At 41.9% G+C, this 21,967-nt stretch overlaps 2 protein-coding genes across 5 annotated transcripts in view; both read right to left on the reverse strand.

The window, feature by feature from the left end:
- Positions 1–2,499: 2,499 nt before the first annotated feature.
- LOC125747144 (ras-related protein rab7-like) lies at positions 2,500–14,991 on the reverse strand. The gene is made up of 6 exons (XM_049021987.1): positions 14,650–14,991; positions 8,500–8,561; positions 6,751–6,877; positions 6,101–6,319; positions 4,389–4,517; positions 2,500–4,167 (listed from the first exon to the last, which is right to left on the reverse strand). Exons 2-6 carry the CDS (start codon positions 8,550–8,552, stop codon positions 4,075–4,077), a joined length of 621 nt encoding a protein of 206 aa, XP_048877944.1. The 5' UTR covers positions 8,553–8,561; positions 14,650–14,991; the 3' UTR covers positions 2,500–4,074.
- Positions 14,992–19,250: 4,259 nt separating this feature from the next.
- The window catches only part of slc4a8 (solute carrier family 4 member 8), a 41,792-nt gene continuing 39,075 nt past the window's right edge, over positions 19,251–21,967 (reverse strand). For 2 of the 4 annotated variants that reach the window (XM_049023558.1, XM_049023559.1), the window contains exons 23-24: positions 21,602–21,702; positions 19,251–20,750 (exon numbers count right to left, since the gene is read on the reverse strand). In XM_049023558.1, the coding sequence (XP_048879515.1) occupies positions 20,381–20,750; positions 21,602–21,702 (471 nt within the window). In that variant the 3' untranslated portion in view covers positions 19,251–20,380. The remainder of the gene's footprint in view (positions 20,751–21,601; positions 21,703–21,967) is intronic. The other 2 variants (XM_049023560.1, XM_049023561.1) reach the window with 2 other exon arrangements.

Below are 21,967 nucleotides of genomic sequence, written 5' to 3' on the forward strand. Positions count from 1 at the left end.
AGTGGTCTCAACTCTAAATTGATTTTAAAGGTGTGTTTTGTTCTTGTACTTGGGTCGTTTTGTTTCCGATCTGGTGCTGCAGTCACAGGTTAGCTCGATGATTATAGCCCACCGTCCAGCGAAGTTGTAACGGGCCCGGGCTTAGGTGGGTGGGGTCGCACGTAATGGGAGCCTGATTTAAGTAATTTTGTCCCACCCCTGAAAATGATGCATGGCAGGCCTGAACCCCTCAATAAGGAACCCTGGGTTTTTTCCTGTTTTTTTTCTCCTTGTTTTAACTTAGTTTTTCTTTTTACATGTATTGTTATACATGTCTTAGGTCTTAGCATCTGTAGCTTCTGGCTTAGGCTCTGGACACCTCTGACCCTGAGTAGGATGAACAGCAACAGAAAATGGATGGATGTAAGTTTTGTGCTTGTAGTAATTGTAGTAGCCTTTCTAAGGGGCCTTTCTTGCTGCCTGGGTCATTGGTTGGAGCCTGGGTGTGGGGTAGCCTTGCCAAAAAATTATTACTTTATTTTTGTCAACTCTACCAATGGGAAACAAGGCCAGTAATATATATTTCTGTATGTATCCTTTGTTAATGCTGTTCTTGAGGGTTTGACAGTCAACTTGAGGCTCAGACCATATATAAACCGTAAAGACAACCCTAAGCTTAAACCTAAACCTAACCATCATGATAATGTTAACCCATAATGCTGATGTAAACATATTTCCCTAATAGAATAGAATGCCTCGGCCATTGTGCACAGCAGGTACAAGGAAATTCAGTAGTTAACTGCAATGCTAGCCATGATCTTACCCCTTCTGCCATTCTCGATCTTAACTTTAATTCCATACCTAATCTTAACTTTATCCCTATTGTAAAACCTAACGGTAACCTTCATTTTAATTCAGACTCCATCCTTAACTCTATTACCAACCTAATGCCAAACCTAATGTCAACATTAACCAGGACCATTGAGCCTAACCTAAATTGTCACACTTACCCTCACCTCAGTTTAACCCTAATCCTTTATTAACCCTGTAACCTTAACAGTAAGGCCTAACCTTAACCCTGCTTCACTGCCTTGCATTTTGACAGATGCATAAAAACATATAATTTGATTTATAAGAATGGTGAAGATGTATTTCAGGTACAGCCTTTATGATGTATTCTGTGTGACACACTAGTAAAATAACCATAAGCTTCAACTAACCTTTTTAAATCCATGTAGAACGTAAATTTTGGAACAACCAAACAGATTAGTTCATGCTGATAAATGTTGAATTGCATTACCTGGAACATGATGCCCCACCTCCAAAGGTAACGATATCCACCCAGCTACTGGCTCTGTCCTTGTCCCTCAGTCCAAGTCCTTGACCACTCGCCCAGTTCTGGTTGCCATAATAATCCAAGATGTATGGGGTGCAAAGTACACTTTAGCCTGCATGGCATTTTGGTCTAACATAGGGCAACCAGTCACAAACACAGGGGCATTTTAGAGCTGCCATTTTCATCTGAACTGCATGTCTGTCAGCAGTAAGTGAAATGAAACGCTCCATACATACGAAGCTGAGGTCTCTTCAAACACATGAAGAAGACGGAGAGTGTGTATGCTACACACGTAGCATGCTGGGGTCAGTACACACTTAGATGGTCAGATCATAGTTTGCTATTTATAACTACTGATTGATTCCCTTGTCACAAATGGTGTTGCTCATCTGCTGTGCACACATATGCAACAGATTAAGTAGATGCTTAATATTCAGGAAAGAAAAAACAAATGTCAGCAAATGGCGTAAGAATTGTCGAGTTTCCTAGAGCTATGGCCAAATGTGATGGTCAGGGGTTCGACACCATGGCGAATTCTGATGGACATTTTGATCAAAACACAAATATTACCATGGAGATGGTAGTTCAAAAGTTAGTGTATATAGTATTTCTTTCCTCAGTAACATTTTACTATGGACAGGTTGACAATCCATGGTGAAGGTAGGACCCCATAGAGCACATTTCCCTTGACTAACATCAGACTTTGCAGTTCTTGTTTTATGTCTTGCCATTTGATAGGGTTAGGGTTACACAGGATAGCACACAGTGTGTACACCTTTCTGCACTGGAGAGGCAATTTGAAAACTGATGTCAATGATTTTACTTCAAATATTATAACATGGACCAGATGATCTTAATGCCACACTACAGTTAAACATTACGTAGTTTTTTCTAGATTACTACTTTACATTGTTTTACAATTTGTGTGTTTATCTTGGAATGGACTGACATCCCATCCAGGATGCGTGGTGTTTCATGCCTTGTGCTTCCTGGGATAAGCCTGATTTTGCAACTGAACGGATAGGTCAAGCTACTGTTAATTATATCCAAATTCCTCATTTATAAATACAAACTTGCTAAAATGCTTTCTGTATCCTACAATTAAACCATGAAAATTAATATATTACTCTTTTGGTTTACTGTATGTCCTCCCATCAAGTAAAAAATAATGATGTAAGAGAATATTTATTCAAGAACATTTTATTATTGTTACGTTGAAACCCAAATACGTGTTTTAAACAATGTGACTGGTTCTGTATTTTAATACCATGACAAGTCCCGACAAGTTTTCATTTATTTTCTCCCCGAAGTATTTCCCTCTAAACTTTTCAGTTGGAAAGAATTTTCTTTTTCTGTTAATGCAATTAAAGTTCCTAACCTAATGAGAATTGTACACGTATAGGACCATAAAAGGCTATCAGATTGGTATCAAGCACTTAAGAAATTTGCCAACCTGAGCTATCAGCGTAGACAGGGATCTGGAAGAGGACAGCAGGACTGATTAAACCACTGATCCACTGATAGATTATTACAGACTGCCGTGGGTCTGTACTGTCTTGTAATGAGACAGAGTAGAACGTAGTAGGGCTAGTCATACACACAGAACTAGTGGTAAGTAGTATTAATATTCTAGTAACAATCACAACAGTCCTATTGGATGCTATTTCCCGCTGGGTTCTGTTGATGTTGCTTGCGGCGCTTCGCCTGGTGTAGCACAACCCCCATTTCTTGGCTCCTCCCCTTGACCCCAGGTCGATTGGAGCAGTAGCCATTGGAGGAGGACCAAGATGCCTTCGTATACCCAGAGACCGGCCACCAGGCCTCCGCAGAGAGAAGAGAGGGTGGAGGAAGGAAAAACAGGCGTTGGCAAGGTGGAAGAGGAAGAGCGGTTTGCAGGTGCTATTTCCACAACAGTGGTGGGACTGCGTTGAGTTCACACAGATGCTCCAGGAAGAAAAAAAAAAAAGGCTTAAGCAGCGGCTGACCACGTGCGATCCCCCCGCCCCCCCCCGAAAAGAAAGTTATTATTATATTTAGGAGTTAAAAAGTGCAGTGTCCGGTGCTCCCAAGCCAACAGAAGCATACACATTTAAGAAAAGTAACGAGGGGAATTTACAGAACCATAGAACAGTGAAGTTCAAAATGAAGCTCAGGCAGGTGTCATTTTTTAATAAATACTTCTCGTTAACGTTAATCAAACCCTTCAACACTAGAAGTGAATGGTGTCTTAACCACAAAGCCCCAACCCACTTAAAGCCTTATGCAGGAGATGTCTCATATATTGGGTGAAGGGGTAAACATTTGTACACTGGTAGGGATGTGTGGGATCTATCAGTAATGAGGGTGTAAGACTGGGATTAGGGCTGGTGCTTATTGGACTTGTAGGAGTTTGTCTCTGTGTGTGCAGGCATGGGTGAGAATGTTGCTTCATGTTCCACAGGGGAGTCCAGCTATTCTAATTCTAGAATTCCAATAAGCTACTTCCGAAGACCGGCAATTGTTTGGACAGTGGGACTCGTGGGTAGGGGGTGGGGGATATTGTACAAAGGCCAGAGAACACAGTAAAGGTGCCAGAGGGCAGTGTTTCCAAATTCAGTCTGCGGGGATCCACAGTCGGTGTATGTTTTTGCTCCCTGTGAGTTCCCTGCCAGACAGTCTACATTTTTGCTCTCTCCCAGCAGGGAGGGAGCAAAAACGTGGACTCTCGGTGGGTCCCCGAGGACCGGACTGGGAAATGCTGCCTTAGGGGCCCAGAATCTTCAGCAGCTGCAGGGCTCTGAGGGCTTGCTTCGCTCGTTCCTGTCCAGTTTAATGGGTTCTGGGAACTCGTTGTACAGCTCCACTTCAGTCTCCTGATGGAGAGAGACAGGGGTGAAACCATAACGGACACAGGAGGTTTCGATAGAAAACTGACCAAAAAACAAAAAAAGACGTCTGAACAGTGAAGATTACAAAGCTGACAATGTCTTTTTATTTTTTTTGCTTTGCAAGACCTTAAATCTGCCCACAGTCCATTTCCCTGATGCTGATGTCCCATCCAGACGGCATTTAAAGCCCCGGGAGACCCCCATACCTGCTTCAGAGCATTGCGTGCGATGGTCTGAAAGGCTTGCTCCACATTGATGGCCTCCTTGGCACTGGTCTCAAAATACGGGATGTTGTTCTTACTCTGACACCAGGCCTGCGCCCGCTTTGTCGTCACCTGAGGTAGACAGGCGAGCCTCGGTTTCTGACAGGCGTTTGGATTCGGGTTCGGACCGAACACGCATTCCTCCGTGTTACGATCTCTGACGTGCTGATGGATGCACCCAGACAAACTAACAGTTCCGATCATTCACTTGAGGAACAGAATAGCAACAAAACGTATAAATGTCGCATGTAGCTATGGGTTTCTATAGCAACAGCTCATAAGATATTAGCGCGAGATTGCATGTCCTGCAGCTCAACTTCAGTAGTAATGCTGGTTGCAGATCAGGGTTGGGGCCATTCTGGGATGCATGCATCAATTTCCAATCCAAATCAGGAATCAGGGAATGGAACTGGAGCTGGAATTTAAATCTCCCTGAAATTCAAATTCAGTTCCAGTTCTGTTTCCCATAGATTTTTTTTTTACAATCCCAAATCCATTTCCTGATTCCCGATTTAGATTGGAATTGATGAATGCATTCCCGAATGGAGCGAAGCCTGTTGCAGGTTTAGTAGTCTTTCCCCGCCAATAATCCAACACTGATATGCTCTCAAGCTTCAATTCTCATTACCTCGATTACATCATTAAATTAGCATTTCACAGTCTACAAGAATATAAATTTTTTAAACCATTTTAAAACATATTTTGCTTTTTAGGAAAACATATAGCTTATTGTTCTTTGGCATTTCCTGACAAGCAGGAGCCGCAATAATTATTTTGATTCAATGATAAGAACGCACACTGAGCATATTACCTTAAAGGAAAATCATTAACAAGTTCATAACACGCCCAAATGAAATGCTAATAGGCTAATTTCTCATAGCGCTGCTATAGATAGAGTCTGTCTCTATCAGTGTGTCGCATGAGTCAGTCTTGTGACCTTCTTTTAGAATAAGGACAAAAAACTAAGACAGTTCATGCAGAGTCACACGTAGAGAAAGTGCCGTATTAACACAACTAACACCTGTGCGGCTTGCAGTCAGACATGCCTTAAGTTAAAACTAATCTTAAGTAAATTGAAGTATGGGTTAATGGATGGCTTGGAGTGCATTCACCCACTTATACCACACTTACCACAACTTTGGATTACACATTTGTACCTAACGACATTATTTGCATGTTTATGAGCCGAAAATGCATTTATTCATAGTGACACTTTCTTCTGACAACGATTAAACATTTCTATTTAGTTTCGATTAATTTTAAATTGTGTTCTACTTCTAGAATTTTAAATGATGTTAGAATTAAAGATTATATTAATGCATTTATGTACTACTGTGATTCGCCTGGCTGGCGAATCAACACCCTACTGACCAATCAAATTCAAGATTTCAGCAGCGCAGCGGTTTAAAGTCTTGTGAGCCCTTTCTGGTGGGGTATTCGTATTTATAAAAGCTTGAACAGGTTCGGAGTTCCCTGCAGTTGACCCAGGCAATTACGAAAGAAAGGTAATGAAGGTAATGAGACGAGAGGTAAATTAACAAAAAACGATTACATTTGTCACGGCGGGTGGTGACGTGGTGATAACGATTCCTGCTGAGGTGTTTCAGCCACGTCCTTGAAAGTCACAGGCCCAAGTGGCTTACATGAAGACCCACCTGCCTGTTCTCCAGGTCTATCTTGTTGCCTAGCACCACGAAGGGGAAGTTCTCTGGGTCACGGGGGCTGGCCTGGATCAGGAACTCGTCCCTCCAGCTGTCCAGGGTCTTGAACGTGTTGGGCGCCGTCACGTCAAACACAAGCACGCAGCAGTCGGCGCCGCGGTAGAAGGCCACGCCCAGGGACTGGAAGCGTTCCTGACCCGCGGTGTCCCAGATCTGAGGAAGGCGGGGCAAGAACTACAACTAGACACACAATAGGCAAGGCGAAAAAAAAGGAGGCGGAGCCTCTGGGGGCATGAGGGAGAAACGGAGAAATGCTACAAAGCGCGAGAAACTCGAGGCAGCCAGTATTGGCTGACATCTTCAGGTTTTTGAGGACGGCTCCATCCTTCATTTTGGCATGCTTCGGTGGTTCTAGGATGTTTTATAAGGTGGAGGGTATAAGAGGGGCCATACTTCATACAGAGGAGCCAACCTTATCATTAGCCAATAATATGTTGTGAATCAGAGTGACAGGGGAGGGAGTAATCCGGGGGGCCAATCAGCATTCAATTAGTGCCAGTACACCTGTGACCCCGCCCCTGTATACGCCCCCCACCACACACTGATTCCCTGCCCGTTAGACACACACAGGGTTCCTCCCATACCTGCATAGTCACCAGCCTGTCGTCCACCATCACCTCTTTCGTCAGGAAGTCGGCACCTATTGTGGCTTTGTACTGGTTGCTAAATTTCTTATTCACATACTGATTCATCAGAGAGGTCTTCCCAACTCTGGGAAAATGGAGAAAAACCGGAGTGGGTGGGGCAGGGTGGGGTGGGGTGAGGAGAGGACAATTATGAGAACTCCCACACTTGAGTCATTCCCAGTCCAAAAAAATTTTCATTTTACTACAGGAAGACAGTGACAGTGGTAAAATGCAATAAAGGAGAGAAAGGGGACAGGAAAATGAGAGGAAGGCGTAGAATAATAGGGAGAAACTACATGCTCTCTCTCTCTCTCTGAAAGCTGGTCCTGTTTCTAAGAAAGTCCTCAGCTGTGTTCATCTCTACAACCATGTCAATGTCAAATACAAGCAAAACAAATGGTTTAATACAAAGCCAAAAACATACAAAGGCCTCCATGATATGAAATTGCATAAAAAATAAACTGTATTAAATGGAATCTTTAAACTGATTGTTTACTATAGCAATAACTAAATGTACCGAGCAATATTTCATTAGCTAAGACAATGGTACAAGCTAATTAATATGGGCTCACATATACAAGATAAACTTACTGAGATCAGCATACTGGAAAAACTAGTCACTCCACATTCAGCTGACGCAGTATAGTGCGGGTCAGGGAAACCTGCTCCCAACTGTAGGGCACATGCTGACCAAATACTATGAAATGCTATGATGTTACAAATACTACCACACTGGAGGTACATCCAGCCAGTGATTAAACAGCATATGGGGTCAACACAGCAGTTCTGGAGGGTGGAGTGTTAACTTTCCACGTCCATCACAGCTCAGCACATGGCAGATGATAGTGGAACATCTCCAGGAATCTCACTAGAATACCATATTGCTTGCAAATGGAAAGGTGACATTTAACAGGCGCGGTGCTTTGGGGCGAGGATGGATGGAAGTCAGGGTGAACAGACAGAGCTACTGGACTTACGAGGTGACATTTTAAACTCCGGCACCCTGTACGTGACCCTTTGGGGTACAATGGACACAATCACACACTTGCTCAATATGCAATAATCTTGCGGATTTAATATTCACACACTTGAGCAAGACCCTGCTAAGCCCACCTGTCATAAATGGTGTGTGTGTGTGTGTATGCGTATGTGTGTGTGTGTGAGAGAAAGAGAGAGACACAGAGAGACAAACACTGAGAGGGTAACAGACAGACAAGCAGAGAGACAGACAAACACTGAGAGGGTAACAGACAGACAGGCAGAGAGACAGACGAACACTGAGAGGGTAACAGACAGACAGGCAGAGAGACAGACGAACACTGAGAGGGTAACAGACAGACAGGCAGAGAGACAGACAAACACTGAGAGGGTAACAGACAGACAGGCAGAGAGACAGACGAACACTGAGAGGGTAACAAACAGACAGGCAGAGAGACAGACGAACACTGAGAGGGTAACAGACAGACAGGCAGAGAGACAGACGAACACTGAGAGGGTAACAGACAGACAGGCAGAGAGACAGACGAACACTGAGAGGGTAACAGACAGACAGGCAGAGAGACAGACGAACACTGAGAGGGTAACAGACAGACAAACATCGAGAGAAACACAGGCAGAGAGACCGACAGACAGACAGAATATAACAAGGAAACGATAAACCACAATCAGAAAGGCTGAAGAACCTCCAGAAAAAAGTGCAACACTCACCCAGAGTCTCCTAGGATGATAACTTTGAGTAACACTTTCTTTCGGGACGTCATTCTGACACACTGGGGAAAGGGCAGAGAGAGAATACGTCAGAACCAAGGGCTCCAGAACCGGACACAGGACCTTCAGATCCATGCTCCTCAGAAGAAGACATATGCGACTATTGTGTCAGGCTTCTTATTCACTACTGCATTGATCAACACTGTCAATGAGATGAGTTAATCCACTGAACATAGTGCCAGATTATGATCTTACTATAGAGCAGTGGTTCTCAGACTCAGTCCTCAGGCCCCACTGCCCTGCTTGTTTCCCAGCTATCCCTGCCCTACACACTGCTGTGTGTGAGTCTGAGAACCACTGCTATATACTGAGGAGAAAGGAGGTTCTATCCAAAAAAAAACACAATGGACACAGCAAAATGGATGTCTGAACAACCCCAAGTCATGTTGCATACATGGTTCTCACAACAAAGACAGTGGCCTGTAAGTAATGTCTGACCAACACTTACTGCACAACTGTGTATTACACCATAGCTTTTAACCTTTCATGACCACCGGTTCATGATTCCAGCAAATATCATTTCTATTTGATTCTGACACTAAAAAACAAGGAGAATGAAATGTTGGCTGTAGAAGATGATTAAATGCATCTATCAATGCATTTAATAGCTTAAGACATTCCTGTATGGCAGATTCTCTATCCTCAATTTTCCAAAGAATCTTTGTTTTTATGAAGAGGTAAAGATTATTGCATATGACAGATTGCTTTTAAGGAGTGTGTAACAAGCATACCCACAGACTGAGTCAAATCCTACAGGCTTTCATTCCCACATTCTCCGTTTCACCCCAGGCTGCTCTATAGTGTGCATTCAGCATGATGGCCTGATCTCAGTCTCAAGCAAGTCATGTGCTCCTGGCTGCCAGTCACGAGAAACATGGCGTGTGCGCTTATGCAGGCAGACGGGCAGGCAGGCACATGAACAGGCGGGAGATGCCCAGGCACGCGCCAAGAAAACATTGCATTCTTTATACATAACAAACAAAATTGAGTCTTCGTGTTCAGTAGGGTTCTGTAACATCCACACCAATCAGACTTCATTTGTAAGGAGATATGCAACTGAGCACACGAAGACTTACTCGACAACTAGCTATTTCCTCCATGACTGCGCAGTTGACGATTTCACCAAGAAACCGTGGCAACCATACACATCTGGTCTACCTCATTTGTGATGAGAGGATAAACTGAGTGGAATCTAAAGATCAATAAAGATCAATCAGTGGATACCAGCAGCATTTTATTGTTAAATCTTATCAACACATTTTGTCGGGGAACAGTGGCAGGTGACAGAAGAAAGCCTTGCAGTTCCCCTTGGCCTTTGATGTAGCTCATGAAAGCAGTTAACTCATGATGTCACATCAGGGGTTGCAAAATTTCTAAACCCCTGGTAGCCCTTCTTTAGATTTTGGTAGCCCCAAAACGATTTTTAACTTGCCCTAATAAAAAAGGCATATTATATATATGCCTTGTATAGATGTCTGAGATACTGAATAACTGCTGTTCCATCAGTTCATCGCTGGTGCCCAGTTTTTTTATATATATATATATATATATATATATATATATATATATATATATATATATATCCATCCATCCATTTTCCAAACCGCTTATCCTATTGGGTCGCGGGGGGTCCGGAGCCTATCCCGGAATCAATGGGCACGAGGCAGGGAACAACCCAGGATGGGGGGCCAGCCCATCGCAGGGCACACTCACACACCATTCACTCACACATGCACACCTATGGGCAATTCTATATATATATATATATATATATATATATATATATATATATATAAATTGGGCACCAGCAATGAATTGATGGAACAGCAGTTATTCAGTATCTCAGACATCAAGGGAGAGAAGAAAAAAGGAACTGATCAACAATTTGCCAATTTGCTTACTTGCAATCAAACCAGATTTGTTGTAATAATGAAAGACAGCACTGTAGCTTTAACATTATATCACAGAGCAACATGATTGTTTAGCATTACCATTATATGATGAAAATAATGCAGCTATAAACAATATATTAGAAATGAAGAATAAGCACAAGATTTTTATTTGTACTTGCGCATGAATACACTGAAATGTTTTGTCCACCCTTTTTCCTCTGCAATTTTAGTACCCAGCCAGAAATCAAGAAATTAAACCGCCAGACTTTTAGAAGCTTTCTATTGCTTCAGTGTTATCCACGCCATTTGAGAAAACACAATTAATGATATAGTTTGCTTTTAATTTGCTTCCATTTAACATTTATACAACGTTATTTTGCATCACCATATGCAGTATACTGAATACGACAATTTTCAGTAATAAATAAGTTCTGATAATAAAGCTGTACTTGATTTGTTTGGTTTAACGTACTTGAAGTAGTATATTACCATTATCGGCAATGCACCAAGATGGCGGCATGAGGCAATTGCGCAACAAATCGCAACACTCCTATAAATCAGGCTTTTAGCATACACTTTCTTGTGGACAAACCATCATCATGATCAGCAACTCATTTTTTCGGTGGTCAAAGTTTTTCCTCCAAATAAGTCAAGTGCAGAAAAGGAAATTTTATTTTATTTAAGGGATCATTTCTGATAGCCAGTTGGGCGGGTTGGTTACATTTAGGTAGCCTAAGAGGAAAACTTGATTTTTTTGCAAGCCTTGCACTCTCTAACAGAGCCCCACAAAGATCCACAAATCCAGCAAGGTGTGAGCAGAGTGTTTCCACCCAAGTACAATCACCATGATGCAACGAGAGCTCCTTGCCCTACACGGTGGGAAAAAGGACGTGAGGAAAGAGCATGTCGCCTAACGCAGAGAACTGGCACATTGCTGGCCAGGCTATGGGTCCACAGGGACTGTGAAGAGGTGGGGCCAACTTCACATCACCTTCCTCTGGATCTGGCCAACTGCCACCAAGAGGCAGGACTGGGTAACACTTATACTGCTTGCCATAAAAATTAAAAACAACATTTCAGCAAGCACCAATATAAACAGAGGGGAAAAGGTCACTCTCATATACACCTGCACACGCGCATAAGCATCTTCAGTTAATAAACAGTTTATTTTCAGGGCTTGGACGGAAACTGGAGCAGGAAGAAAACATGCAGAGAGCTTGCCAGGGACAGCATGCCATCTCGAATGACGGGGACTTTCTGATGTCGGCCGAGCACACGGCCTACAGTGAACAAAGCCAGGGCAGCACATGCAAAATGACAGAATGAGATGGATGTAAACAGATCTCAAATCAAACAGGACAGTAATAGCTGACAAGGGAACGTCCTCAAGACTGAAAGAGACAACTTGGATAAGGCCACATCCACCACGATATCATGGCCATTGAAACTGGGGTAGTGGGGGCCATATTCCACAAGCAGCATCCTCCCCGAAATGACTGAAGACACAAGATACAGAATTAACTCCACACTTAAAATGTCTGACATTACTCAGTGAAAGCACTAATGCAGTGCAGCTGTACAGTTAATAAAATGCAGTGCAGCTGTACAGTTAATAAGAATAAACGCGTTGTTCAGCCAAGCTCCCTAGGAATTTCCTCTGTTACGGTACAACACGAGCGATCGTGCACCCTTTCTCCACGGAGAATCTCACTATCAACATTTCTACTGGTGTGAAATCATCATAAAACCACGAAGCTCGTGAGCGAGTTCCTCATTTCATGCCTTCTAACTTCAAGTACCCCCACCCCCACCCACGACAACGCTGATAATTTCATGAAACGGTACACTGACTTCATACAATCAGACTGCTCTGCTGCAGACACCAAAACCACCTGTCATAATAAAAGAATCTAACAATCAAATTGTGTTGTATTCATGTTAAGCAGTTCGGCAAAATGACCAGTCTTCTAGGGATCAAATTATCATTTTAACCAAAAGCCCATCATCCATCAATCCCTAACTGCTCTCTGGCAAGCTGACACAGAAACTTTCTTCCCAATGTAAACAACGCAGCCCAGCAGTTGACATAAAATGGAAGCACCATCAAGAAAAAAAAGCCTTAAAAACCATAGCTATGATATATTTCGACGGATAAAATGCAGAGCTCCGTGAAAGAACATCATCCATAATAATGCTAGGTGACTGTGTCAGCAGGTCAACATCACAAGACCCAAAGATCACAACAACCAGAAAGGGAAACCAAAAGAAAATGACACGGTCGTCCGCCACCCTCTACAAAGAATGAGGGCACCCATGTCACATGACGGATGAGGGACAGACATATCAGTGCAATGACTCAGCAGAACTGATACAGCAGTGACAGATTCCTTGAGTGTTTGCCATCACACACTTCCTGTACCCTGTAAACATGACAATCTTTGCAAAACAATTAAATTATTCCTTTCAGTTTAGGTGATGAGTGTTGCTTGTATATCATGCGTTTTTGGGTCCAGGAAGACCCAATGCCATTGGTGCCGAGGATTCACTGACTGGAACACAGCAAAGCATCTGCTCTTATTCCACAAAACAAAGCGGTTTCAATCTTATCAAGCCAAATACCTTGATTCCAGAACACAACTCAAATACAGAAGAAAATGTAAATAATAATATTAATCAGCGCAATTCCCATCAATGAAACTCCAGAAAATGTCTGTCTTAGACGATATCTTGTACTGCACAATCCATCTTAATTTCTCACCTGGCGATATAATGTTTTACATATAGTACGTACATATGAAAACAACTGTACCAGCACACTGGCGCCCAACAGAAACCAATGGCTAAAGTGTACATGTCTGAAGTGGAATTTCCAGTGGGGCACAACGTCAAAAAACACATGACTGCACTCCTTAAAGTGAGCATTCTTATGATCTGGCAAAACAGACCTGAAAAACGTTGCAGGAATTTTAAACTACTACCCCGTGGATGCCACACATTTTACGGTCTTTGCCAGTTTATTTCGGCACCGTTTTCCTGTATTGTAGCTCCTGTCAGGAACATAAGGCTTTCTCATGATGGTACTGTAAGGACGACAGATCCCATTAACTGTCACATGAACTATCGCTCCATTATGGCCATCAGCAGAACAGCAAAATGATCCAAAAGTACAATCCATTTAATTATCATAAGATAGCAAAAAGGCTATCCCCAGAACAACTTCTGACAATTAAACTGACTTAAATTTTTCCTATTTTTAGTCCTATTTTTCAAATTCTGTCCAACACTCCAAATAACGAGTTTAATATCCAAATAAATCTTATTCGCCATGGTAAAAATGCACATGTATATGGCAAATTATGGTGCCTAAAATATGCACCATGACTATTGAGCAAGAGAGTCGGATTATTAGTTGTCTTTATCCACGCATAGCTGCCGTATCTAATTTTCCGTTTATTCCTATTTAATCTGTAACCCATGACATGCGGATCACACGGCCAGCTCGGCTCCTAAGCAAACTCCGCCTGCTTTCCGAAACCACAAGGCCCCCCGCATCACCATCTACCCCAGTCCAAAATCCAATAGAAACGGTCTATTATAAGCCGACCTTCTGCTGTCCAGTTAACCAGCTACTGATCGCGACTGGATCATATAAAAAGCAGCTATCTGATTTAATTTAAAATGACATTTCCCCGCATCTGACTATAATACTGATTATCTTGACTAGGCTTTGTTCGTTTACACCGTTGACAGTCAGCCAGGCGAGACAAAAACATCTATTTTAAGAAAAACGTGCTGTAAAATAACCTGTCCTCATCTTTGTTGCGCCAGTCGTTGCTGTGGAAGGGCAGGCTCGCCATTTAGTCATTTAACTTGTGATCTGACAGGGAAACTGGACGCAAAGCTCAGTATGCAAATTGCTCAAAGCCGTTCGATCTAATTTTGCAAGACTTTCTGTACAAACAGCTTCTGAGTGGCGCGGCCCTGCCATGCAACAACCGGCCATAGCAGGTATACGCTATGGGTACCATGAACAGCCGTGTTTATGGTGAAATCGTGCCCTGTGGTGATTTTATCTATACATTTAGTTTTCACCCGAATAAACTGCGTGGTGCATTTCAATACCGATCCTGATATTTAGGGTGCAAATGAATAGAGCGTCTATCCCATGTATATTCGCCCAAGTCTTTCAGAAACTCACCTTATTATTCCAGCGGTTCTGGAATGAACTATATTTTCCCCCGTAAGATTAATTGTCTCTGTTTTAATTTACAGCCACAATTCCCCTTCTTTATTTTGCCGTTAAAGTAGCGAGAATTTTTTTTTTGTGATGGGCCGGTAATCAGCGGATAAAATATGTTCCTCTTGACTTTCTTCTCTTTTCGTCAGTCTCGTTATCGTCCTGCGCTGCGGAACGTTTAATATATAAGTATAAAATATGAAGCGTTTTCTCCCCAGCCTTGCTATATTTCTATCACAGTACTAGAACTGTTCTTTCTTTTTCTTGTTCTCTCACTTCCTCCAAAACAACCCCTTTGACACTGACGTCACCGCGCACGCATTAGACTCCGCCCGTGCGTCGTGCGTAAGGCCTCGCCCATGGCTGCTGATTGTATCAAGATTAATCTTTTATGCAGAGAATGTATAGTAAGAGCATGCCCTTCATTTTAATGTAATTTCAGTCTATATATAGTTAATCGCTATTACGGAACTGGATAGGGACACGATGTCTCACACATTCCCATTGAACATTAATATTTTTATTTACCCAGTTCAAAGATGATTTGTGTTTCACCCTATACGCACATAATGGTCTTATTCATTCATTTGTTTCATTAGTTGTCATGATGGGCCCTGGAGCCTATCCCAGGCTGCACAGGGTATAAGGCTAGGGTACACTACTTGTATGCATAGGACACCAGTTCATTGTAGAGAACGTCCATGTACTATGGCTTATCTTGAGGCACCAATTAGCCTAACTGCATGAAGGAAACGAGGAACGTGGAGCACATGCAAATAACACAAAACAGAAGGCGAACATCCCAGTAATGCCACTGTGCGACCCCCACACGATGCATATATTTTTCAGTATAGCAGGCATATAATAACGGTTAAGGTTAGCTATTAAAATATTATGAAATTAGTATTTTTAAATACAAGCAAAAACTATGGGATTGTAGCAAAAATGGTAAGCTATTTTGTCCTATACCCAAACTACGTTAGTTAGACTGTGTGATAAAAGTGAATATTTTTATTGTCATAATTAATTTGATTTTGAATCCTTTAGAGTAATTCCTTTTTCTTAACAGGTCATGTATAAATTGTGTATGTAAGCTGATTTGACACTGGAACAAAACATTTATAACAAATGGAACAAAATTGTTCAATTATTTAAAATAAATAAAAATGTTTTTGAGAGAAAAATAACTAGGGGTCCATTTAATTTTGTTTCCACAAGGATTTACGTTAAGTGAGGAGCCTTAATGAAAAAAATCCACCAGGAAATGGCCTTATCATGGCTATCCCTCCTTAAATAATACACGAGGAAACACCAAATTTCAAGATTTAGACGTCGTTTTCCATGTTTGCATACCATATGCGGTACTTGGCAAGCTTTAGTTATTTACAGTGACGCAGCTATTAATTACCTAAATGACACTGGCGTACTTCACCACCTTTTAGGAGAAAGGTTTGTCCTAGCACACAACCGGAGCTAATTAAAGAAGCCCAGATGTTGTGAGTGGTGATTTCTACTCATGTCTTTCAATGCAATGAAAATTGTAAGCATTATAATTCTGGATAAACAAGGCCGTGCAGGTGGGAAGATGCTCGTCCATGGGGAGTGGGTAAATATTTGCTGACTGGGGCAGTCAATCTTGGCAAAATTTGCATGATCGTCGGTGATCGAAAAGGAGCAGGACCGCAGAAGGAAAAAAATCATTATAAATCGTTCAGCAAAAGGGGCAATTGCTCAAGCACCGCCCGCGCGTCCCATGGATATTCAAATAAATATATTAGAATTACTTATCATGTATTAGATATTTACTATTTTCTCCCCCATATTATACATTACTATTTAGATACATAATTTAACAATGCAATTCATGCCTTCAGCTTTTATATTATACTCGGCATTTTTAAAGTAGGCAACATCGACACGTAATGAATAAAAACAGGCTTTGCTTATTTGTATATTTTTATTTATAATTTTCAATATCCCTATAATTCAAAATTACAGTATGCCTACATATAAAACATATATTTGTTTATTAGTTAAAGAGATACGTCACCCATTCGCCCAGTCTCATCCAAACAGTATTTATGACAGTGGACTCGGCTAAATTACTCAGACGACACAAATGTCTGACACACCACCGGAAACAAGGTAAATTAGAGCGGACGAATCGTCAAATCAGTCTTTGGTCAAACACTCTTTTACCCAGTATGTTTATCTACGCCTGTCACGACGCTTCCATAATTAATGCAGTCTTCTCTTTAATTGTGAACAAAATGGAGGCATGTTCAGATAGTTTGCCGATAGTTTCCGTTATAGTGAACATTCAGCATGATTAGACTCTCTTTTTTCCCTAATGAATATATTCGTATGTCCGTTGTTAAAGGTTTGCAGAAAAGATAAATACTACTCTGCAAGCCTTTAGCACAGAGAGCTAACAGTAGGTACCACAGGGTTGCAGTAAGAGGTATTTTTTGGGTTCCTTGGTTTTTTCAGTGGATCTGACCTACAACAAATACTTCAATTTTATGAAACAACAGTGTCTGATTAGACAATTATTAAATACAACCTCAGTGAACAACCTTATGTACAATTGGAAACTCCACAAAATAATTTTGTCTTAGCATCATTACAGCAGGCTTGGGAGTGGGTTAAACAGAAAAAGACAAAGACAAGAGGAGGTAAATGGGACACCTGACGCCCGTTTGAATGGCGGAGGTTCTATGACAACACTGACAGCACCACACAGGACAAAGCGAGACTATAGCACTGCAAGGACAGCAAACCGCACAAAGATATACGTTTTGAGGAATAAATAACAAATAAAAAAATAAAAAACAGCACACAACAGTCATTTAGAGTATAGCTTTGCTGTACCATTTCATTTGAAAAATCACAACACATTCCCAGTGGTGGTAAGGGTTTCCCTCCGAATTTCACTTTGGACTCCCGGATCACAGCATGTGTCCATGAATAACCTAGCAGGTCTGTGCAGGGCAAGAGTAGGTTGGCTGGCATGGATAAGACCAAATACTCCCCCTACGACAGCTGAAATATTTGGGGCAGGGCAATCGAAAAATCGACCGAAACCTGTCAAATCTCAAAACACAGAACCAAGTCCTACACACCCATAAATAAACAAATAGATAAATATACATAAACGATCTATTAAGATGTTAGCCTGCAACATTGATAAATTCCCGCTTAATCGCGGATGCCCCTCCCTGTCCTTGCTTGAATGGGTATTCAAACTCAGCGAAACTGCTCACAATTATGGCTTTTAAGACGCATCGTAGAAAATGCATTCCTCTCGTGCACGGCATCTCAGGACCTCAAAGTATTTACATTTTAAAATGTACATATTTCATACAGCTCTGTTGGCGGGTTCTTTTATTGTTGCCATCACGTTACATTTTATGTTGTATTTACAGCGGAAACCAATTTCTGAAATATTCTTATCGCAAAATAAATTATTATAATAAATAATTAAAAAATTAACTTTCATAAAATAAAAATATTCTTTGTCTCTATCTACATAAAGTGCTACGATAAATTAAAATTCTTAGACGAAAAATGTACCAGCACTTTTTCTTTTTTTGTCTAGATCCGTCATGGAATAAAGTGACACACATTAAAGGTCATGATACAAACCAATAGGACAGAATTCATCACTGGTCCCCTTGAGGGTGGACCACCAGGTGCGGTCCGAGACCGAAACCTGTCCAAATTTGCTGCACATTGCAGATAACTTTAATTTCCAAGAAACGCTTATAGAATACAGGCTTTGGTGGAATTTCAGTGGAATGTCACACTTTAATTTAAGTATATTGCTGTATTAGGCCCACAGATGCAGAATGACACAATTGTTAATGTGTCTGGACTTTGATTTTTGGGCTTTATTATTATTGCTTCTCTCTAGCCTGATGGGTTTGGAGCCTGCCACATGCATCCTGAATGCCATGCAATGCAGCTTGAGAACAGAAATGGTGTTCTTCTTTGACTTCTGGGTAGTCACATGATTTCTCTCATAGTTCCACCATTTCCCTCTTTGAAAAACATTCTACAGCAAACCAGCCTGCCTCACTGCTGAAGCAGTCACGTTTCCTAGAAGTATTCAGCTTAAATACATCTTTATAGATTTTTTTTTTCCTTTGATCACATATTTAACTCAATACAGTCAAGGATATACTAGGTATTTACACTGCAAGAAACACACCGATTTAAGTCAGAAAGGTAATGGGGAAATATATCTATATGATCGTTCAGTTGTTCACTTATTCATCTGGAATGAAGCTATTCTAAATGAACATCACCATCACCATAATAACAGAAGCACCAATAGTACAATAGAAACAAACAGGAGATAGAACATTTAAAAATAACCAATAAATACACAACAATACAAAAAGGTTGGACCACCGCTTTCCACACTGCTACAGTTCGAAGCTGTGCTGCTGTGAGGATTATAGTGACTGGAACGGCACGCCTGCCGTTTGGTGAGGAACGAACCGGGCAAAGATACGGCAGGAAGTCTCGCTTTTCTATCAGACGGGGGGGGGGGGGGGGAGGGGTGGGATGGAGGTGGGATGGGAAAATGTGTCAGTGTTTCGAGTGGGCTGTTGGAGAAGGATCTGTGTGGAGGGTGGCTGGTTAAATCCATAACGTAGAGAACAGGAAGTTAAGTGACAGATATTAGAAGGATGGAGAGTCGTATTGAGGTTGTGGGAGAAGGGTGTAGGCTATAAAACACAGACAGAGCTTGACCGGATGTTTGTGAGTAGGTGAGAACTGTCGGTCTGGCCCAGAGGTCATCACTGCTGCCGTAACCCTAGCTCGCAACGGCCTTAGCCCCGTGGTGATCCCACAAATGCCTGCACCTGATGGGGTTTCCTCTCTCCTCCATTAGTCACTGTCATTCCTGCAGGGACAGGAGATGCCACATGCACAAGCACACAAACAGACAGAGAGACAGACACACAGACACACACACACATATACAGACATAATTAATGCACCATCATTTACCCAGATATGGAAGACTATTATGCCTGCTGTTTGCCAATACACCACCCTGTTCCAACACACACTGGAATTTCCACGAGATCTTTTTCTTTCCACATCAAGGATTGTTTAATAAACAATTAAGAATTAATTTGCAATTCTCATGGTCATAAAACAAAAAAAATACCGGTGGTTGGACCAAAGTTCTATAATGATACAAAGGAACAGGCAAGTTACTTTTCTTACTTTAAAATGTATGTACGGCTCAGGCGGAAAAGGAGGAAATGATTCTTTTTTTACTCAAGCACTGAGTCATCAATCATTCCAGGAGTATCTTCAGCGTTTGAATTCTTATGCCAGGTAGTTTTTGTATCATGACCCTCAGATTTTTAAACTTCCGCTCAGACAGGATTTGCTGGAAGTATGTCAGCAGAGTTTCGATGCTAAATACTCCTGGAAAGACAGTCGAAGCAATAGCTCTGAATGACATGGCACAAGAGGCTTGACCTCCCATCTTGCCAACTACTCTTCATGACAGGGACGTCATAGTGAGCGAAGTGTTACAACAGGTCAGGACAACTTAAACTCTGAACCAAGGGATCTGCCGGATTTGGGATGCCGGAAAGCTGTGGGACTGGCGTACATTCCCCGGTAAAGGGCCTAGAAGATGGGCAACTGCGAAGTGTTTCTTTAGTAATCACAGCTGTATCTGTTCATTTTCCCATCTGGCGCCAAAAATCCTCCATGACGAACGGCAGTCACGTCTGTTCAAACTGAAAATCAGCATAAAGGACATTCCAGAAGACGCACGGCAGCAATGGAAAATAAAAGGAAAAGAGAGAGGGAAGAGATGAGGAGGAAAGACGGAGACAGGAGTGTGAATCGGAGGAACGGAAACCTGCCAATCGCGTGCGCTGGCTCTATGGAAGGGGGGAGTGGAGTGTAGCATCGATACCCTTGCCTTTTTAGTAGGAATTGGTTGGCTCTCCTTGTGATTTGAGCTGAGTGCTTTCCACACTGTAGTTTTAGACATTTCGTCAGAGATATTAATGTCAGATGGGTCACACCTAGAACAGAATATGACATTTTAACAGCTGGGCAAGGGGTTATGTGGGGGAGGGGTGGGGTGGAGTGAGGGGAGTCAGGCCAGGTGGGTAAGAGGTGTTCAACCCGGTGATGCAACTGAGGGTCACTATGACTGTAAGGCTTTCACGCACATTGGGGGCTTTCCTCTACACAGAGTGGACAGGAAACATACTGTTTCGTTATAACTGTCCCTTCTAGAGATTTATAACAGGTCAGAGCACCGTATCACCTTCAGATATATATGTATGTATGCATGTATGCACTCTAAAATATCGTAGCTACTATTGAAAGATGCATGTCTCTGCATCACGTGATATTACTACAATCAGGGATAAAAAATAAGCTCTTAAAATTAGCATTCACTTTTCAGGTCCCCACAAAGATCTGTGAATGCAACCAAAAACCTAAAAATGCCAAAAGTCTTGTGTTTTGTTGAGTTACTTATGGCTAAGGTTAGGGCTCGGTAGAAGTTAAAGTCGTCATGTTGGGATTAGAGTTTTCCCCATAGAAATAAATGGAGAGTCCCCACAAAGATATAATTACAGACCTGTGTGTGTGTGTGCGTTTGTGGACTTTCTCACTTAGCTGTCTTATGAGGACACATGTTGTATGAAGAAACGTAAGAACATAGACATTGTGAGGACACGCAAGACAAAACACATTTTTACAGCTGTATTTGGTTAAAACAAAGTGAAAAGCATGACTGTTATCCGTTTCTTCTTTATAAGTTCAGGGTTGAGGGTTATTTACAGTCAAATGGAAGTTGCAAATCAAAAGGAGAACGTGAACATGCACAAAATGGGGGGGGGGGGGGGGTCACAACTCTCCTCACCTGGCGTCCGTGTTCTTGGGGGTCTGTGCAGCCTTGCTGCTCTCCATCTGTATCTGCACCATGCCCCTGCCCCCTCCGAGTCCCAGCATCTCCTCTGACTCCTGAGGCACAGAGACACCAGCCATCAGCCTCCTCCCTGCCTACCGCACAGGTAATTATCTGCTAATCAGTCACCCATCACTTTGCATTTATACAGCCAAGTCCTAAGAAACAAAAGGAACAAAAATAAATCAAAAGTCTAAATGGGAATAAAAGAGCAGTGTAATTATGGAAAATTTACTCTGATGAAATATTTCTGATTATTTTCATAATTACATTACATTACCGATCATAATCATTATACGAAGGCGAGCTGCCTGAAGCAGA

This window comes from Brienomyrus brachyistius, chromosome 8, assembly GCF_023856365.1.
Source record: "Brienomyrus brachyistius isolate T26 chromosome 8, BBRACH_0.4, whole genome shotgun sequence".
In the NCBI taxonomy this organism is placed as follows: Eukaryota; Metazoa; Chordata; class Actinopteri; order Osteoglossiformes; family Mormyridae; genus Brienomyrus; species Brienomyrus brachyistius.